The sequence below is a fragment of the Limanda limanda genome, chromosome 10 (genome assembly GCF_963576545.1).
Source record: "Limanda limanda chromosome 10, fLimLim1.1, whole genome shotgun sequence".
NCBI lineage: Eukaryota > Metazoa > Chordata > Actinopteri > Pleuronectiformes > Pleuronectidae > Limanda > Limanda limanda.
Window position 1 is genome coordinate 16,716,696 of NC_083645.1, and position 20,462 is coordinate 16,737,157.

Sequence of the window (20,462 nt, forward strand, 5' to 3'; positions counted from 1 at the left end):
AAGTTCTCCCAGTTGTCCCACGACATACAGCTCCGCCCCCTTGCTGCAGAACTGAGCAGATTGCGTGTTTATTCAAAGTGTATTAATACTACATGTGTTGCGTGCCCAAAAATAATCAAACAGCTGTACTTCCTTTGGGTCCACAGGCAGCAACACATTCGCAAAGCGTCAAGTCGATAGGATGAACGTTTTTAGAGATAGGCTGTGGACACATGCAAAGAGACAGATAGATACACAGCTAGAGATTTATACTTTAAATTGGATTAGATTAGATGGTAAGATCTGTTCTTCCTGCTCATTTCTGCTCCTGATAACTCACCGTTAAGTTCGTTGAGTTGTGTCGGAGCAGCAGACCGCAGCTCTGCTCACATATTAGAGAAGGTAATTAATATATGCCTGATTAAAAATGTATTATTTCACCTCTCAGGACCCATCCACTATTAATCAGAGATAATTTTTATGACTTGACCTGCCTGATCCGTGGATTAGCTGTAGGGCCCGTGGATAAAACTTCAGTCACTCCTGTACGTGTGCATGCCACGTTTACTAAATGTCTAAGGCTCAGCTAATGAACACAGAAAACCATAGAAGGCCTTTTTCAGTCATTGCTTGGTTCAGTTTGTCATTTGCTAAGAAATGTAGATCTTAATAAATAAATAAATAAAATACTACACATAAAATCGTTTTGGTCTCTGGAGCCGTCTTGGGGAAGATCTCTGTTCATCTAAAAAACACATTTCCTATCATAGCCCACGGGAAGAGATGAGATGCCGTGCGTCATGAGCACAGTCTCTCACTCACTCTCTCTCTCGGGGGGGGACTTGATTGGTCTGCAGCTTTCTGAACAGCAAATCTCTCTACCGCCAAGTTTGTTCTGCTCTGTTCTGGCTTGGTTTTGCATATCTAGCACAGGAACAGTAAGTCTTCAGGGAAAGAATCGCTGAGCAGGTTTATCTGGGCCAGCTCCTCGTGGATACTGAGCCTAACAAAAAAACAGTCTCCCCTCAGCGCATCAAATTTGAGCTGCTCTCTGGTTTCTCAGAGACGACTGAAAGACAAAAAGTAAACAGAGCTTAATTTCCTTATAACTACGGACTAAATACATGAAAAGTTATGGAGGAATCCTCTGTGCCAGAAATCCGGGGGAAGTACATGTACATGCCGGATTCAGATGCTGAAACAGTGTTCTGTGCTACATCTGTGCTCTGTTCTCCAAACATGAAGGCTCTATTTGATTCCCATCAAAGGGGATTTCTGGTATTTTTAGTTTAAATGAATGGTACTTCCAAAACCTATTGAAATTAGTCCAGTAGATCGCCTCTGCCTGCAATAACTTATTGGGCAACTGCGACAATCAAGGCTAAAACTATAATTCTAGGTCTTTGTTTAGAATCTGGTAGCAATCTAACTCTCAAGTATCATTAAACTTTGCTTTGGTTTTTGCTTGAAGACGGAAGAAAAATGTGAGAGAGAGATAAAGAGAGAAGTTTGGATTTTACTGAGGGAAACTACGAATGCTAAATCTTTTTTCTGTTGTGAACAATGTCTATAAAGCCTTTTACTTGAATGCCCCCCCCCCTCTTGTTTCGGCATGGGTATATCGCCAAAGGGCTCCTACAAACTGAAGAGTGAATAAGCTAGAGACAAGCTGAGGACAATTAGCTGATGCACAGTCTCGAGTTCTGGAAACCTGTCATGTTCCTCAGAGTGTTGTGACCTTTTGGTGGACATTTTGTGGACTGATGCAGTTGCCCCATAAGATTACAATATAGCCACTGCTGGTGGCCGCGATCTTCCAATTCCAAAAGTTTTTCTAAGTAGCATTCATTTACACACATTTATAAACATATGACCCAGGTTGTAAACTACAGAAATTACCCTTTAAAACCAATCTGACTGTGGTGTCCATTTTGAATGCACTGAATAGTGTGGTTGTATATTAAGGGCAGCTGTGGCTCAGACAGTGGAGCAGCTATAGCTATAGCTAGAAAATAGTTTATGAATGTGTGTGTAAATGTAAACTGTGATGTAAAGGACTTTGAAAGGTCAAGAAAAATAGAAAGGTTCACTGTCCATTAGTCTTTAATTTACTAATATTTCATTCAGTTATAGGCCAGAGTCAAACATAGTGTCTCACTGTTGATGTCATCAGCAGCTGCTTGGGAGACCCAGAAGGAAAAAGCAAAAAAGTAAAAAGGTTAACTGTAAAGTAGGCAGGAAGACATCACCCTTAATTTACCAGTTTAACATTACACTGTGGTTTGTGTATTGTCCTTCATCGTATTGAAATGACAAGTGTGACTTAAAAAAACTTGGTTGGTGGTCACAACGAGGGAAAGGAAAGCGGCATCAATCACCACCTGCTGATCTCAGTTTGACTAATGAATCGCTGGGCGCCCTTGGAGACTAATCAGCAGCAGAAAGGTTGATGGGGGGGTATCCAGTCCCCTGATGAATCACTCTGTGGTTAATGTGTCTCCATCACCAATGAAGGAAATCAGCTGGATCGCAAATTACTTGTTGATAGAACTGAAAGTTGGACGATCAAATCCCCCGGTGGTAAAGCTGTTTTCCCCGCGTCTTGTGGCATAATGAGGACAGTTGTTGTGGAGCTGCCACATAAACTAATCCACCTGTCGGCTTTGTCTCATTATAACAAACATATGACCCAGCTCATCCGTGTATTTTAGACATGATAGGATTTTGACTTAGTTTTGCATGTAATACTGGTTTCTGTGGAAATCTGTTTTTCTGTTTAGGTAACAGAAGGCCAGGAAAAACGTATTATTACAACTTTTACAAAATCCAGATTTTACTCATTATTCAATTTAACTATTGTTTTTTTGTCTTTTAGCTCTGTAAAAAATCACACGGCAGCAATTGGGGGGGTTTTCAGGACAAAACATCATGACAATAACAACACTGGCCCACTAGATATTTTTGTGGGATTACTGTGTGGTGTAGGAAGGAATTCATGCATGGCACTAGCAAAGGTGAAGAGTAATTTGAGAAAAAGTTTTTGGGCTTAAACCAGCAGACTTTACAGTATAATCATGATTATCATTACCATCTGACATCAGACACTTCAAAGTAAGGATGATATAGATGTTCAATAATTTAGTTTCGTTTCCAAGAATGCCACAAAATGTATATGACAGAAAAAAGCTTTCCTGCCCTGGATATAGGTTACTGCATAATTAAGTAGACCAGTAACTGTCTGACACAAACAGTTATGGTGGTTTACAGTGTTGTGGTCTGTTGAAGCTTTGATACAATGCAGCCAGGAACCCAGTTCCCCACATTCCTGCTGCTCCCTCTCCTTTTTCTTTTAATTTTACCCTCATTTTCACTAAACTCTCTCATCCTTTTAATTTGTTTTTCATTTTTTCAGGTCATCTAACTCTCACCAGCCCTTCACCTCACACACCAGTTTCTGCTCATTTTTTTCTATTGTTTCTGACATATTTAGTTCATCAGATGGAAATTACATAATTATGAACAATGGATGACTGTGAATCAACATACCACAATGAAGTAAACACACACGCGCACACACACACACACACTGGCAGAGGAAGCCTGTGAGATATTGCTGTTTGAGGTCTTCAAAAAAATAATTGATTAATATTTTAAGAGGTTTGGTTATTACTGTCACATTTCTATTGTGAATTTGCACTTCTCTTCTCTCTTTGCTTGTTTTGCCCTGCAGAAAAAATTAGCTGAAACAGTCTTGGTACATATATACACATTTTTTCATGTTGGTATCGCTGCTTCTTTTATGCATGTGATCATTTTTGAACTGGTCATAAACTTCAGTTGTTCCATGCTCCGACATCTTAGTAGAGACCTTGTCCCAGTTGTCATTTTCACAGTACAAACTATATCTAGCCTCATTCAGATTCAGGTGGATTCATGATGGAAAGTTTGTCCGAAATTAATGTTTCATTGAATCAATCTTTACTAATCTACCTTAATACACAGCTCTTGAGATGAGAAATTTAAATATTCATCTGTATTCCAGATGATAATTAAGTTAAAATGCACAATGTGATATTAGTTGAGAAAAATATGTGGTATTAAGCTGAGAGAATTCTTGAAATCCCACGTCACAACCCCTCTTGTGTCCATCATGCATGTGGACCAAGGAGTCTTAAGTGCAGCATGTACTTGTTTCCCTGGTGACAGCTCACTCACCTGCCGGTTTTCCAGTCATGGATGGTTAATCTGCTCAGGCTCTGTACATGTAATGCTTAAAATTCTTTAGCCTTGTGAGTAGGTGCAGGTGTGTGGCTTGGGTTGTGTGTGTGTGGGTGACATTGGCCTGCATCCCGGACAGCCCGGCTCCCCCTGTGAGTGGATTACACGGACATCTGCTGTCCTCAGATCAGAGCTTCATGCTTTCATAGTGAGTGCATGGGGGCCAGTAGGACTGACAGGGGACATCGTTTGCAACAAAATAAAAGATAAAAGCAGCACTTGAGGCTGATATCACTAATACAATAGAAGCTATTCAATAAAAACAATCTCAATACATGGTCCTCCAGATATTTTTTCTCTTCATTTATGATTAATCTGCAGATATTTTTTAAAGAACAGGATGTCAGATTGATGTTTTATTAAATAAATCAAACAAGGAAAATACATCCCAGCAGGTGACCGTTTTTATTTTTAACAATTCAAAGATATTCAGTTTACTACGTCTGATGAAAATGCATCAAATCCTTTAAAACAATATAAAACATGATTTTTTATCTTTAAGAAAGACTAAAACTTTCATTAGACTTTGGAGTTTGCTCATTAATACTCGAGTGATAGGCTCATTTAAATGTATATCAAATATATGATCAATAATATTTTACACGTAAGGACACTAATGCTCTGCATCCTTCAGAGGCTGCAATTGATGACTGATTGCATCATAGTGTAACCCACTTGGATTAATTGCCCTGTGACAAAGCTAAAGAGCTAGCCTAGCAGAGGATCTTTGTCAGGAGTGAAGTAAGTGTGCAGGCCCCTCTTTGTTTTCATTGAAGACAATTGTCAAACATTGTCAGACCATGCTTTCCGTTGTCAAGAATGAAGTTTTACATTCAACAATAGCCACATTTTTATGGAGTTATGGATTTGAATTCATGAGGAGGATAAACGTACCTGAGATGCGTCTCCCTAGTGATATCTCAGAAAACAGCCCCTGGAAAACTTTAACATGTCACATAAGAACCAGTTTTTGCATTAATTTAACTTTTAACTACCAAAGATAGTCCCATTGTTTAGGCAAAACCCAATATCCTGTGACTTTCCACCGTCATAAAAAGTACAAGGAATATGAGCATTTACACCCACATAGTTCTCTTTTGTTCACACAATATACACAATGGGCTTATAGACTCAGCTGCACAGGCACGCTCTATGCTTGTTACTTTTACTTTCCGCCCACCCGTGACTGACTGGAGCGGTACAGGCTTCCTCGTAGTCGTTCAAATATCAGCCATGTTTTCAGTCTTGTCTGAAAACTTTTCTCATTTACAAAAAAAAACTGAATTACCTCCCGTTAAACAATCTCATAGACACATACACACAAAGCTTTTCGACTTGAGCCACGACAGTGAGGGGAAGACAAATTTTCATATTTAGATTTAGTGGCCTGAGGATTTATGTTTACGGGTTGTCTGTCCATCTTTCTCATTCTTGTGAACACGTTATCGCAAGAATTTCTTACATTTTTAGTGCAAATGTTCAATTGGACTCAGAAATTAACCGATAGTACTTTGGGGGTCAAAGGTCAAGGTTAGTGTGACCTCATATTGCACTATTAACCCTGTGAAATCGATATCTCAGGAATGCTATCAAGGAACCTCTTCAAACATTCAGTTGGACTCCTAGATGAAATGATTATAGTTTGAAGATCAATGTCACTCTGACCTCATGTTCTTGTGAACGTGATTCATCAGCTACACCAACAGGGAATCTTTGAATCGGTTGTAAAGGCCCAATGGTCAAGATCACAGTAGCCTCACCAAACATGGTTTAAGGCTCTTGAACATTATATGTCAAGTCTTCCTTTTGGGAATTTCTTCACATTTTGACCAGTTGGACACAAAGACTAATTTATTAGATTCTAGTGGTCAAAGGTCATGTTGACCTCGTAAGAGCCTGGACATAAAATGTATGTTGACCTAAATGGCACTTTTTTTTTGTCTGAGGCAAACATCCGTGGGGAAGTTATTTTTCTTTATTGATTGTTGTTAAATTATAAAGCTCTGTTATCAGAAGCAAAGTAATAGAGAAAATATAATACAAAATAAATAAATAATAATAATTAAGATAATAATTTACTACCTGATTACCTATGTATCAAAAAATTTGAAAAACGTAGATATCTTTAATTAATAGGATAAATTCTACCAAGATAGAAATACAATAGTGGATATTGTTTTTCTTTAACTTAATAGTGATATAACAGCTGACTTCTCCACCTTCTTTAACCATGGCAACACACACTGTACATGCCACAACTTCTCCACCTTAATGGCCACCCTGCACAGCTCCTCTCTAGCTTTCAGCATTCAGCTCAACATAAAATCCATCATGTCCCCTCCAGGTCAGCTCAGCCTTCCTCCAAAAGTCAAACTGAATTTTTATTTATTACTGCTTTTTTCTGCATCTGCATTATTTTTCCGCTCGGTCCCATCTGAAATGATTGGAGAGCTGCCCTGAAAAAAGACCTTTAAGCTTGTAGCAGAAACACAGAGAGGCAGAAGGAGAGGAAGAGGAAGAGTCCTTGGCGGCTGTTGTACTGTCAGCAAGACCAATGTCAGAAGCAAAATTCAGCCCATTTCTCTCTCTGGGCTCTTGTATGTGGGTTGGCCCCGCAGATTTGCGAGGCTGTGATTGCAATGCATTATCCCGAGATGGGGAGTCAAAGAGAGGATTTACAAATGGCAGGCGGTGCTCCTTTATCACAGCCAGTGCAGAGGAGCACAGGAGAGTCAAACTGGCAGCGAGACGCGAGCAGAGAACACACAACACACACACCAAGACAGAGAAAAAGACAATACAAGTTCACAATTCTCAGGTGATCACTACTCCTGCCTGTGCGCTTAATTAGATTATACAGTGAATAAGTGGTTGCCATGGGAACTGTTTTGGCAGCAAAAGGAGAAGTCATTTGCGATGCTCCCTGGTTTGGCGGTAGCAGCCACAAACAAAGCATCGAAAAATCTGGAACTTTCAAATTGCCAATCAGCCTGATTAGACGTGACATTGTGTTTTCCCAGCAGAGTGCGCGTCTCTGTTATATATTTCATCAGCCCTTTCTTCAACTCACTAAGCCTCTGTCTTTGTGAAGATATGATTTCTGTCTGCTCCCGTTCCTCATCGGTCCATCTTTAATCTCCCCCAACTCTGTCACCCGCGTCTCAATACATTCTCATACAGCCATCTCTGATCTGTGCCTGCGGGCGCTGAAAGAATTAGAAAGAGAGAAACCGATAAGAGAAGAGACGGATAGGACAACAAACAATGGGTGGCACCTCAGGTCTGGGCATTAAACGGAGTGTGTGCCGGGGAAAGAACAAATATCTCATTTCAGTTTAATGTGCTTAGGGTTTGTAGCTGGCTCTCCAGGCGTTCTTTAAACATTGCTTACAGCTCAGATTTTAATGGCTTGTTGGCCACATCATAAAAAGTGACTCGCTATCCGCGACCCTCGGCTCGGCTCTTATCTCGCTCTTTCAGCAGGGTGAGCGCTCGCAGTGTCGAGTCTTAACACATAAATGGGACTATCAGCTGGAACACACTCGTACATGCTACAGTGATTTCAGGCGTGTGCGGTAAATTAAGCAGTCACACACACACACACACACCCACACATACACACTGGGAGGTGGTAATCACTGATACCTGGAGCCCGCTGACACACAGAGGAAGGCGATATACACAGTCACGCCAAGGGTATTTGGTAATTCAATCCACACGTGAAGCAATCATATCAGCGAAGCAGTTAAATTTCTGTTTAGGAAGGAAAAGAAGGGATGGGATGTGGAAGAAGAGGTGCAGATGAGCTTGCGGCTAAGAAGAGGAATGGTGATTAAGAAAGGCAGACACCGCCACAGTGAGTCCGGTGAATTGTTACTGCTCCTGCACTTCCAGTTAACAAAGGCAGAGCCAAAACCAACAACAAACTCGAAGCAAAATGAAGTTGTGAATCAATGGGCTGCAGTGTTCGAGCACTGCTGAACAGGCTGTTTTCAAGGGGAGATACACACAGCAGTAAATCACACAGAGGGAAGACAAGGTGTGTGTGTTTGTGTGTGTGTGTGTGTGTGTGTGTGTGTTTTCATTTTGCCCTTTGTGCCCAGTAGGCAATAGAGCCTCCAATGATCATCATAAATTAGGATAAATAAACTTCAGAGGATGTGAGCCGGCTGTTGCTAGCGATCACAGCGGCAGCCCTCAGGCTAAATGCCAGCGTGCAAAAGTGACAGTAGCATCGAGAGAGTCTCCCGGGAGGCAGACGGAGGGAGATACAAAGATATACAGACACGGGGCCTACAGAGAGCACTTGAGAGAGATTGCCTGCCGAGAGGATAAGTCAGAGATAAGAAAGGCATCTCGTAATGAGGAGAAAAGGGCTCCGGCAAAGAGGGGAGAAGGCAAAGTGTGGAGGAATAATGAGTACAGGGTGGATTTACCAAAAAGTTGAGGTTTTGTCTCACGTAGTCAGATGTCGCTACCTTTTTTCTTGGGATTATGTTCAGCCCTCCTTCAAAGGCGTCACTCGCCGATAAACACAGGAGATGGATGAGTGTGAGAGTTAATCATCTCAGGGTGTTAATGTCACAGCCTACAGGCAGACATGACAAACTCCTTTTACCTCAGTGTTTGGCTGCTCCGCTGCCCCCCCCCGAGGCGCCTCCATCACTGGCCTGCCTCCATGTGGGACGCTGCACTGCAGCGCTGGTGTAGGAGACGAGGTGGATCCGCGTAGAATCTAGGGGAAGAGATTTAGAGGCTTTGCTTTGCTTTTCCAGGGGACGTTTTTACACGATTTCACGTCTCAGTAATGACGTTGCGATGCTATTATGCTTCCAGCAGGTTGGAAATCTGAGTCTATGTACCCAAGGAGATGCATTGGAGAGCCTCTTCTGTGAGTTCACGCTTAGCGATTAACGAAGGCACGTTCAACACCAGAACTCATCAGCAAATCGAGACGAAAGTCATGAGAGAACTAAGCGTTAGTGTCACTTTACAGCGACACAGCGATGTATTAATTAAGATGTCCTTTCTCATTTGTTAAACCCGTGTAGCGCCCGTTCAGAACGCCTAACCCTGACGCACTGTGGTTCAGGGGAGAAAAGAGACCGGATTGGTGGCTATTCACAGTAAGAAACCCCAGTGAAACACACTGTGGTTGAGGGAGAAAAACTTTTGTCGTAAGGCAAGTTAGATACGTTTTTGTGGGTCACCCAAAGTCCATATAAGCTTATAAGTCACTTGCTGGGACATAATAGAAGTTATAGAGTCTAGCATTTGACTGGAGCCTGCAGTATAACTTAGTATGGTAAATTTACACAGTTTGACCTCAATGGCAGAGTGGTGCTGTCCCTGTAGGTGATTGTGGTCGTTGAGTGTTATTGTGTTACCACAATGCTGCCGGGCTACCAGCAGAGATGTTAAGTTGTAGATTTTTCATTAGTTCCTGTCAATATATGAAATAAAAGACATGAAACGTGTTAATTAATGCTGGCTTGTGTGTTTTTGTACCTTGGATGGAGACAGACCACCTGTTTTTCTCTGCCTCTCGGCTCATTGACTGATTTGAAGTACTATTGATCTTCTCTTTCAACATAAAACAAGTATATTATGTTTCACAAAATGTTGAGAAATACGAACTACTCTCATATGTCTTGTGCTTCCTCTTGGTTTCTGTAGAGCGAGAGGCCCGACCCGGTAGAAGTGGAGACCCAGGCAGTAAAGCCCACCCTGGCTCGACCAAGAAGACAGTGAAGGATGGTGAGTTCAATGGGATCATCATTCCCATCGGGGTGGAGAGTTTTTTTAACCCTTAATTGACATTAAATTCCACTGGAGGAAAAACTCATTTCAGCCAGCATGCAGCTAAAAGTCAGTGGACACTCTAACCACTATGTTCTTGGCATTACAATCGATTTGGCTAAAACAGTGCATGTGAATTACTCCTCCTACAAAAGTGAGATTTGTATGGTAAGCGTGATCATTGCAGATTATCAGGTTTAATGAGAAATAAATGCAAACTGAGGCATTGTGGTGCGTTGAGCCTAAATTGTTCCGCTCGAACTCGGTTACAGTTCCTGTTAAACAGTGGAGATAATGCAACAGCGTTTAATACAATTAGTTCTCCTCCCTGTCTCAGGTCTGTGTGTAGAGATGTCGGTGCGGAGAAGAGAGATAACCGAGCTCACACTGAGCATTTCACACACAGGAAGATCAAAGTCGGCCCCTTTAGACACATGGAGCTATTTCCAGGGTTAGCTTCAGTTCTAACATATACAGTGCAGGCTAACATTGTAATTTAAAATTCTGTAAGTGGGTGGTAATGTACTGGGGTAACGATTCCAGTGGCATGCTGCTCTGGTGTTTGTGCTTGTGGCTTGACAAGCTCATGTGGGTGTAGTGCGCCAAAATGCTTTATAATGGCGTGTGAGATTTCCATGGGTAACAGCCAACGTTTTGAATATGCTTATTACTACTAGCCAGAAAGTGTGACACAGCTTTAAAGGCCATATTGGAGGACAAAATTGGGATTTTGAGAACAATGTCGCAATATTGTTCTCAAGAATAAGGTCGTACTTTAACGAGAGAAAAGTCACAACATTGTGAGATGTAAGTCATGATTTATGTCCCTTTCACTGTAAAAACAACAAAAGCCCTTTGAATATGATGCAGATGTAAAAAACGATCATCTCCTAGTCGATTACAACCAAACTATACTAAAGTTTAACGGAACAAAATGCTGCACATTCCTATTTCAATGCAAGCATCTGGCTGATGTTTGATATTCCCCCTGTATAATTGCATTTGGCTCAAATCATAAAAGGACTTAATTCTCATAAAATTAAGAATTTACTCTTGTAACCTTTTCTCTTACTTATTACTTATTTCAAGATTAAAGTGGTATTACAGCATTTAACATTTGATTTTTCTGTAGGTTTACTGTAGTCAACGAATTTGTTAGACTACAATGTGTGTGTTACTGAAAACAAACTTGCTTATTTACAAAACAACGTATGATCTCATTCATAAACAGTTGGTGACTATACGTAATGAAATATCTCATGTCCATCTCCCCTGAACCTGGAGACACAGTGCAACCAGGAGACTTTTAAGATGGCTCGACTGAGTAGTTCCGTTCAAGAGCATGTACACGCAAGTCGGTCGCTCCACTTCATGGCAGATTAGTTTTGCCACAAAAAGGCTCCAGAGAACAAAAGTTAGCGAATGGAAATCTAAATGGGGAACCAATTGGCAAATCAAAATGCAAATAGAAATGTCACTGATGCAGCGACACATTGAGCTCTGTTCGTTAGGTAATTAAAAAAACAATTACACATGTTTTGATTGAATTCCCTGTGAGATAAGCTGCACGGTAACATATGTAATCCACGGTATCAAAACCCAAGAAAAATCTACAAAAAGAGCATCAGCCACATTCTTCTGCTGATGTGAGAGCTTAAATCAATACATCTCTGTGTATTTGAGTCAGTTCAAATACAGATGTGGTGAACTGTCTGCTTATTTTTTACAGTTCTTCTCTTTTGATGTCGTGTCACTGATGTGGACCCTTCATTTTCTATATGGGCAAACGAACCATAGTCGCTTCTTTGTTTAAATTGAGCAAAGTTTGTCGTCTCATCTGAATCTCCATTTTCTCTCGTCTGGTGTTTGCTGTGAGTTACTGTGTGGTGTAGTAATCTGGCTGCAGGCACAATGTGTTCAGTTCGGCGCACAGGCTTTGTCTTCTAGATGGTGTTTAAAGAAAGGAGAGATTGAAGAGGGTTTTCAAACACAGACAAATTGAACTGTCTATTGCTGTTGTTTTAGATCCAACACATGCTTTGGGTAACGCTGCGATCTAATGGACACTCAGAACCTTTGCATGTCAGTGGAGGTACTTCTGTTTTGCATATTTGTATGCCTCCATGCTGTTGGCAGCCATGTGGCCGGAGGCATTCTCAGTTTTCAGGGTTGTCTATCTGCAGCTGTTCGTCCTAGCCTTGTGAACGCAATATCAAAAGAATGTCTTGAGGAAATGTTTTCACATTTCGCAGAAACCTTCACTTTGACTCACCGGTGAACTGATTAGAGTTTGGTGTTCAAAGAACAAATGTCAAGGTCATGGTGGCAAAAGTGTGAGAGAGTGGAAAAAACTGTAGGCTGAAACTACACTGGTAGAGGTGGCATGCGAACATAGTGCAGTGTTTTGTAATTTAGAGTTAAATTGATAAATTGGTGAACATAAGTGGATAATAACAGGAGATAATACTAGATGGAGGTAGAGGAGACAGAAGGCTGATCCAGACACGCACGCACGCACGCACGCACGCACGCACGCACGCACGCACGCACGCACGCACACACACACACACGCACACACCTTTCAGATTTAGATTAATGAATGCCTCAGTCTAGGACAGAGCAAAAACATTTAATTATCCCTGTCACCAAAGGTGAGGCAACAGGCCAGATGCCTGTCATCCACCTGTGCAAGTGTGTGTGTGTGTGTGCATGTGATGGTGTGTGAGGACAAAGGAAAAAGTCACAGTGGGTCAATGAGAAACCAGGCACAAGTCAAGAAAGAGCGTGGTCTCCATCGTGACCTCTCCTGACATCGACTACAGGTCAAACTGACACAAAGTTTGAGTCTGGCTGCAACATGTGTCCAGTTTAGAGCTGAGGGGATTTTTTTTCTAAAGCGAACGAAAAAAAAAGACCAGCTGACATTGTACAAATCTAAAAGAAGAAGTGAGTGAATAAAAGGAAAACCTTCCCTTCGTGCACAGCTGTTGGCACCTCTAACCCTGCCACAATCGACAAAACAGATACAAAGAGAAAATAGATATTACAAAATTCAGCCAAAGCAGATCCTCTCTGATTTTCTAACAAAAAGGTTGATAAATATTGTATAATATATAATATTCCAGTATTCTCTGCAGAGAGAAAAACATAATGTGATTTGCTGGCTGAGGTCGGAAAGAGACGACCTGCTCACAAAATCTGCTGCACCGGTGACGTCCTCTGTGTCTGAACACACTGAGCAGACTTATTTCTTTAGTGTTTAGAATAAAAAGAACGACTCTATTATCGTGGTGTTCCTTCAGACCATTTATACTCTGCAGTGCAGGATCATAAGCCTGGGAAAACAGGCGAATGTGAAATATTATATCGGGGCAGCGTGAGTGACTGGGTTCAGACACTGAGGTTGGAAAGATAAACAGGTTCACCGAGCTTCAATTCTAATAACCAGCAGTAAATCGGGGCAAGAAACATTCGGCTGCAGTTTCTTATAACGTCTTATTGGAGTTTTCACTGCTTTTTGTGATATCAACAAACAGCAGTTAACATCTGTCTGACATCTCATGGCCTGGATGTAAACAAGATGGGAAAATAAAAAAAGAGTTTTAGCTTTTTTTAAATCAGATAGAATCCCCCTCAATGGTTAACAGTAGCATTAAACAATTTTATCTTGGGGTTTTATAAATGGCTGAATAAAGTCTTTAGACTCTAAATATTAGCAACTCATCACTATAATCAAATGAATATCTTATTCAGAATAAGGTCAATAGTTGGAATATTGGTGTCCATCACTGTCAGAGGTGGCATCTCCCAACTGACCTTTCAAACTATAGAAATTTTTGATTTTCAGTATTTGGCTAAAGAAGCTCTTAAAAGAATAACATGTGGGAGATGAACTAGGCTGCAGCTGTGTTATTTCAGTGTGTTGGATACACAGGCTGTTTAATTAAATATAAAAAAGATTCTGTATCCTTAGATACCAAATATTAAACAATAATAAATGATAAATACAATTTGAAGCCTAATGATTCAAATCCCGGTTTATTTTCCTAAAAATTTCTCCTTGTATTGAGGAAAAAAACATAATTGATAAGTTTTCATTACAGCTCTAAACTTCTTTATGCACTCTTTAAAAAAAAGTATAAACGTCGAGCCCCGAGCTCGAACTAAATATCTGTTTGTGTTTCTCTGAGCGTGTCCGTGTCCCTCAAACCAAACACATTTCATGCATGTTTTATTTTCATCCTCTCGGTTCTCCTTGATGATGCCAAGGATCGTAAATGCAATTTAAACAGGTCGTGTATAAAAAAAAAAAAAGTGGATTGTTAGTTGCAAATTACGCTTAAAATGAATGTTGTGTAGGTTTCGCATGCTCCTTCACTTTGAAGCTGTCTTCAAACACCAGTAGATTATTTGCTTTCACATTGTTCTTATAGAAATGTTTTAAGCTGAAGGTGTTTTTCTATTACAATGTGTAAGTTTGCATAATGTGTTGGAGTATGTGTGTATAATGTTAATGGCCCAGCGATGATTATTCATTTTGTAGGTGATAGTCCACAGCCTCCCTCAGTCTCCTGGTATTTTGCCGTTTCTTCTCTGACATTCAAACTGAAGCGGCCTGTTTATCTTCTCCATTCCACAGCCACATCCGCAAGAATATGATTTACCCATGTTTTCAATAATTAATTTTCTGGATGGTGAATCCATTCTATCTCCGTCTTCTCCCAGAGGCCCTCTCTGTGCTTTCATGCCTCCGTCATTCCTCTCTGTCATCCCTCGCTCCGACGCCTCTCACAGCCCAAACAGTCGGACCCGGAGGAACGTTCACGAAGCAGAGACAGACGGAGATTTCATCTCCTCCTGATCGGTTTCTCTCTCTCTCTCTCTCTCTCTCTCTCTCTCTCTCTCTCTCTCTCTCTCTCTCTCTCTCTCTCTCTCTCTCTCTCTCTCTCTCTCTCTCTCTCTCTCTCTCTCTCTCTCTCTTCTCTCTTCTCCTCTGCAGACCCCCAGGTGAACGAGAAGAACCACCTTTTTAATTAGTTCATCAGGGCCTGAATGTGATGCTCATTTTTCTAATAACAGAAACATGTCCTTTGGGAATGGTTGTTGGAGCTCTTGTTTATTTAATTTTAAACTTGTTTATTTGCTATTAGAAACAGTAGCTGGGGAGAGCAAACAATGAGAGCAACAGAGCACACAGATGAGGAAGGAGGGCGCACACCCGTGCACACAGATTACAGAAACACCCCATTGACCCATGTACAGCGCAGCAGCAATTCATTTAAGGTCACCCGCTAGTCTCTGACAGGGCTTGTTGGCAATGTGGCCTCTTCTATTGAACTATGACTATCTTTATTATCCAATCACTGCGCTGTGTTCTGGCCACCGTCCAGTATTAGAGGACATGGGAACAGTGTTTTACCTCACCCTTCTCCTCCATCGCCACTTCTCCTGTCTCTTAAGACACATTAGGTGGGAAAGAAAAGAGGATGGACAAAATCTTGCGGAGACAAAAAAGTGGACGAGTAAGGCAATTTACTGTCAACTTTAATTGTAATAAAATTTTACTGCTTCAAGTGTAATGTGCTTTTTCTGCCAGGAACCCACTTGGAAGTGTTGCAGCAATTAAATAGCTGGGAGACATGTTTAGGGTTGAATCATCCAGGAGCCTTTTTAAAGGAGGACTTCTTGCACATTGTAGACAATAAATTGCCATATTTGTGCCGTGGCTGCGTGAATAACGGTGCAGCGAAACAGCAACACTGTCACGCTAATGCAGTTAACAATGATTCAGTGACTGTAGACCGATTCTACGTTTTCCCTGTAAAGGCTTGAATCAAAACCATGAGTATGTGTATAACAAAGTCGTGTACGCTTTGGAAATGTTAGAAACCACTCGTTGTGGTTAAATATTTTATATATTCCAAACAACCTTTAGTGGAGAAGAATTGAAGAATAGATTTGTCAATAAAAAGTTTAACTTTTGGCCAAAGTGCCTCCCCCTGGAAATTCAAAAAACTCCTTTTTTGGGGGAGGGAAGCACCTAATATGTTATATTATATATATTCACACATATATATAAATGGCATGACATAAAGATGTCCCAAACAGTTAACTCAAGCTCCAAGGCTGTAACACTTGGTGATGTTACTGCAGATGTGTTGTACAATGCCACACACACACTCACACACACAGGAACAAAGCTGAGAACGATGATAGAGGGAGTGATTGACAAACGACATGTGAGACGTTGGGTAAAACGTTGTGGCCAGAGACACAAAGGGATGAGAAAAATACACCGAACCTCTCATAGCTTCACTTATTTCTTTACATGCTCATAGATAAAATTTAGGTATATTTTTACACAAGCTTAATGAACATTTCATTGATCTTCATGTTCAGTCAGGTGAAGCTTCTTTTTTGTAACCAAATTTTTTTTTCTGTCTATGCTGCAGCACAACTTTTTTTTTCATAGCAGGGATGGATTTTCTTTCATGTTCGTGCTGTGCTCTCTGAGCCTAAGCTACCAACCAAGGACTATATTGATCCTCCCCCCCACCCCCCCCACCCCATTCCCCACCACCCCCTCAGCATACAACGGCAGATCTAACCAGATGGTAGCTGGGAGGATTCTGAGTTTGCAGCAACAGCCGAGCGTTCAAAGCAAACAGAAACACAGCAGTGAGAAGCACAACAGCCACAAGGTGTCCACGTGAAGGCCTTTTTAAATTCAAGATTATGAGGTTTAGTACAGGAGTATTCTGGTTCTGACGAATATCATGGAGCCACAACTCAATTTTACTCGTATTAATTACAATATATACAAGTATAAAACACAGAGATATGGGATCCCTTCAATTTAATACCAATTTTCTTAGAGATGGATTCATTTCAACTGGGAATTCCGCACACGATGCATAATACAGTTGGATCATGCTCTGAATTCATACTCCTGATTAGCATCAGTTTCTTCATTTATGCTTCACCAGCTGCCTGGCGATCAGCTGACTGGTAACATCCAATCACATTCATGCACCCCACCAACAGCGAACAACGGAGGCTGCAACAGCCCCCTTCACCAACCCTAGCTCTCCCCTTTGGTCCCTTTACAATGTACAATTTCTGATCCGCACCAGAGTTGACTCTGAGAGGAACATGATGAAACCATCGGTCATCGGTAAAAAATTTTTATAAAAATGGTTTCTGCAGCAGATCAAACGCTGTGGGACAAAACCACTAGCGGCCAATTTAGTGCTTTTGCAAAAAAAGGAACAAAGGAGGAATCAAATTTCTGACAGTGTCGTTACAGCCTCTGTTTATAAGCACCGATATGAATATACCACAGGAAATGACACCACTGCTTCTTTAGAGCAGGAGGGACATTGTTATGAATAAAAGGGTTTTAGTGAGTTTTCTGTATTAAAACTTGAGAACAATGGTGGATTAAACAGTTTTTTTGTTCCATATACATTGTATTTCTAAGAGTAAACTCCATCTTCAGAATCTCTCAATTAACATTAAACAAAACACATATGTTTGCGTTAACTAGCGCTTCACGCTGGGCTTGCCTGACGCTGAGGTTTTTCACGTCATCATAGCGACAACAATTGGTCATACTTTGAGCACGTAACATAGCCAGCTATCTTGCTAACATGCCATGCTAGCTATCAATGTAATACTGAAGAGACATACACAATAAATAACAACCAGATGAACATACACCTGGTTCACCAGCTGCCTCTTTCACTTTTGGATTTGCTTGGCTGGTGCCTGTGTAGTTTGATTGGCTGGTCCTCCAGTGCAGCTGCCCAGCTTCCTCTCTGATACATCTAATAAAGTTAAGTGGGTCCATTGTAACATCCACATGTGACTTGAAATTAATATGTAAGATGATTAATGTGATAGTGTTTTTCGCCATTGCTAATTTAAGTTAATTTGTAGGGTTATTAGCACAATAAGCATTGCTTCTTGCATCATTTGAGAGTTTATTGAGCCAAACATTTTCTACCAAATGTAACAACGTGGCCATTTGCCATAAATCCTCAGGAATATCTGACTGAAATACAAATTATATTATATATTTTACAGCACAATTTGGCCCCAGCAATTATTTGGAAATATCAGTCAGGAACACAATAAGTCTGTGTCCGACCAAGAGTGTATATGTGCCCGACTTTAATTCAAACTGAGGACGTTTATTGGGCCATATGTGACTCATCTGCAGTTGTCTTGTGTCCTCGCTACCCTCCACAACCGCTCTGCCAACCCCTCCATCTGTCTCACCCCTACAGTCTAGTAACTGGGCACCCGGGGGTCATCAGTCAACTTTACAAATGGCCAAGGACAATTGCTAGACAAATTGGGATCCGTGTCTGTGTGGGCAATTGTTGCTGTTGCTCAGAAACTGCATCTGGAACCTTACAGTGAATAACACACACGACTAAACTTCTCTTGTGTTGCGTCCTCTCTTATCAGCCTCCGATTTCAAAGCAATGTGTTTTCACCGTTTCTCCATTCAGCAGTGTCTGATAAAGAATCAGAATGATTACACACACACATACACGCACACACACACCGTACACCACACACAATCCTTTGCACTTGTTCACTTGGCAAATTCTTATCAGCAGCAGGCAACCTTGTTCATTTACATAAATCAATAACGTGTTCAAGGTAAAAATGTGGCTCATGAATGGATACGTAATAAGGCATTTCAAGTTGTATTGTTCGTGCAAATTACCTTATTCACGCACAAGGATGAGAATAGAGTCATATTTAAGATTAGAGAGAGGAAAAAAGGTATGAAAGGAGAAGAGAGACACGTACCGAGGAAAGTGAAGGAGAGGTGGCAAGAGTGTGCTGCAGTGCTCCTGCATCACAATTGATTGGCTGGTTTAACTGCCAGTGCTGCTCACTCAAGCTTTTAATAGATGGATAAAACTCTCTTTCACCCAACAATCCTCCTCCTCTTCGCTCTGTCTTTTTCTCCTCTCTTTTGTCTCCTTTTCTTTTCCACTTCCCCCTCCCTCTTTTTCTTCTGTCTTTGCCTTTGCTCTCTGTTTACAGTGCCCCTCATTTCCTCTCTTCTCTCATCTTTTCTTGCCCCCCCCAACTCCCCTCTCCTCCACCCTTATTTTCTTTCTCCTCTCGTCCCTGCTCCTCTTGTCTCCTCCGTTATCCTCCCATCTCCTGTCTCTGCCTAGCATAAAAATTCAAATCACACAAGCCGAGAAAAACGATTCCACTTTCGGCGCCGCAAATTAACTGTTTTATTGTTGATGAGAAGGTTCTATCGGCTTAATGGTCGACATGCGATGCTTTGCATATTGGTGTGTGTAGGTGGATAAAGTGGCATTTGAGTACGTGTGTGTCTTACTTCCAATTTGTCCGCGAGTGGAGGTCACACTCTGATCCTAAATTGTACTCCAATCCTCTGTTAACCAGAGACAGTCCCCCGTTTTTTTCTTCCTCGCTCCATCTCTCTTTTCCTCACTGTGATAAAGTCGTTACGTAGCAAAGTGAAAAATAAAACAGGTTTCCTGCTGCACTGCGAGATGGAGGTCTCAAAAAGCAGGCAGCAGAAACATGCTCTAGCACAGACGTCAATCTCTCTCTGCGATTGTAGATTATGAGAGGCCACGCAGGCTTGTGTATGTGCTTTTGCATGTGTGTGTGTGTGTGTGTGTTTTACAGGTTGTAAAGACATAAGTGCGTTGCTCATTAATGACAGATGTGTGAAGCGTACTATGAATCTCCTCCCCTGATCTCAGCTTCTCCGTCATTATTGACTGTGTTTGTTCTCACACTTTAGAGATAAAGAGAGCTCTTTAATATCTTCTGACAGAGCTAGGTATGTTTACAGTTGATATGGGTCTCTGCTCATTCATTCTTAAAGATGGTTGTGGAGATGATAGCGTTACCGCAGGCAGAGGAGTGACAAACTGCCGTGGTGTGTGAGTCGCCGGCTGATTTAACGCTGATAAACCAGCATGTAAACAGCAGCACAATGTACGATCGGGTCAGAAACTAGTTGATGTTCCCATCAGACACCAGCTGTGGCTCAAGCATAACCCATTAGGGTCCCTAATGGAGACATGGCCACTCTTGTTTTATGATGTTAGCAGGCACATGCTAATGACTGGTACATAACACGGGGCTTTGATCTGCACACTCTGCACTCAGTCTTAATTAACTTGGGATTTGAAATCATTTTTGGTCCCTTCACCGTGGTGATGCCATGTGGTCTCCGCATGTGGTTTACACCCCCCACTATGCCTTTGATCTCGTTTAATTGTCTTTGTTTTTCCAGTGGGTTTTGTTCATTATTTAAAAACAACAAACGTTTTATCTTTCCTCAGCCCACATCCAGCACAGCCTGTGTGACAGAGAGGGTCTTCCGCCCAGAACCG

The 20,462-nt window shown here is 41.4% G+C and overlaps 1 protein-coding gene across 1 annotated transcript in view; it reads left to right on the plus strand.

Moving 5' to 3' along the window:
* Window positions 1–20,462, plus strand: part of spock1 (SPARC (osteonectin), cwcv and kazal like domains proteoglycan 1) — a 90,876-nt gene that overhangs the window by 45,529 nt on the left and 24,885 nt on the right. Inside the window, exon 5 of the mRNA XM_061079174.1 lies at window positions 9,934–10,014. Coding sequence (XP_060935157.1) covers window positions 9,934–10,014 — 81 coding nt within the window. The remainder of the gene's footprint in view (window positions 1–9,933; window positions 10,015–20,462) is intronic.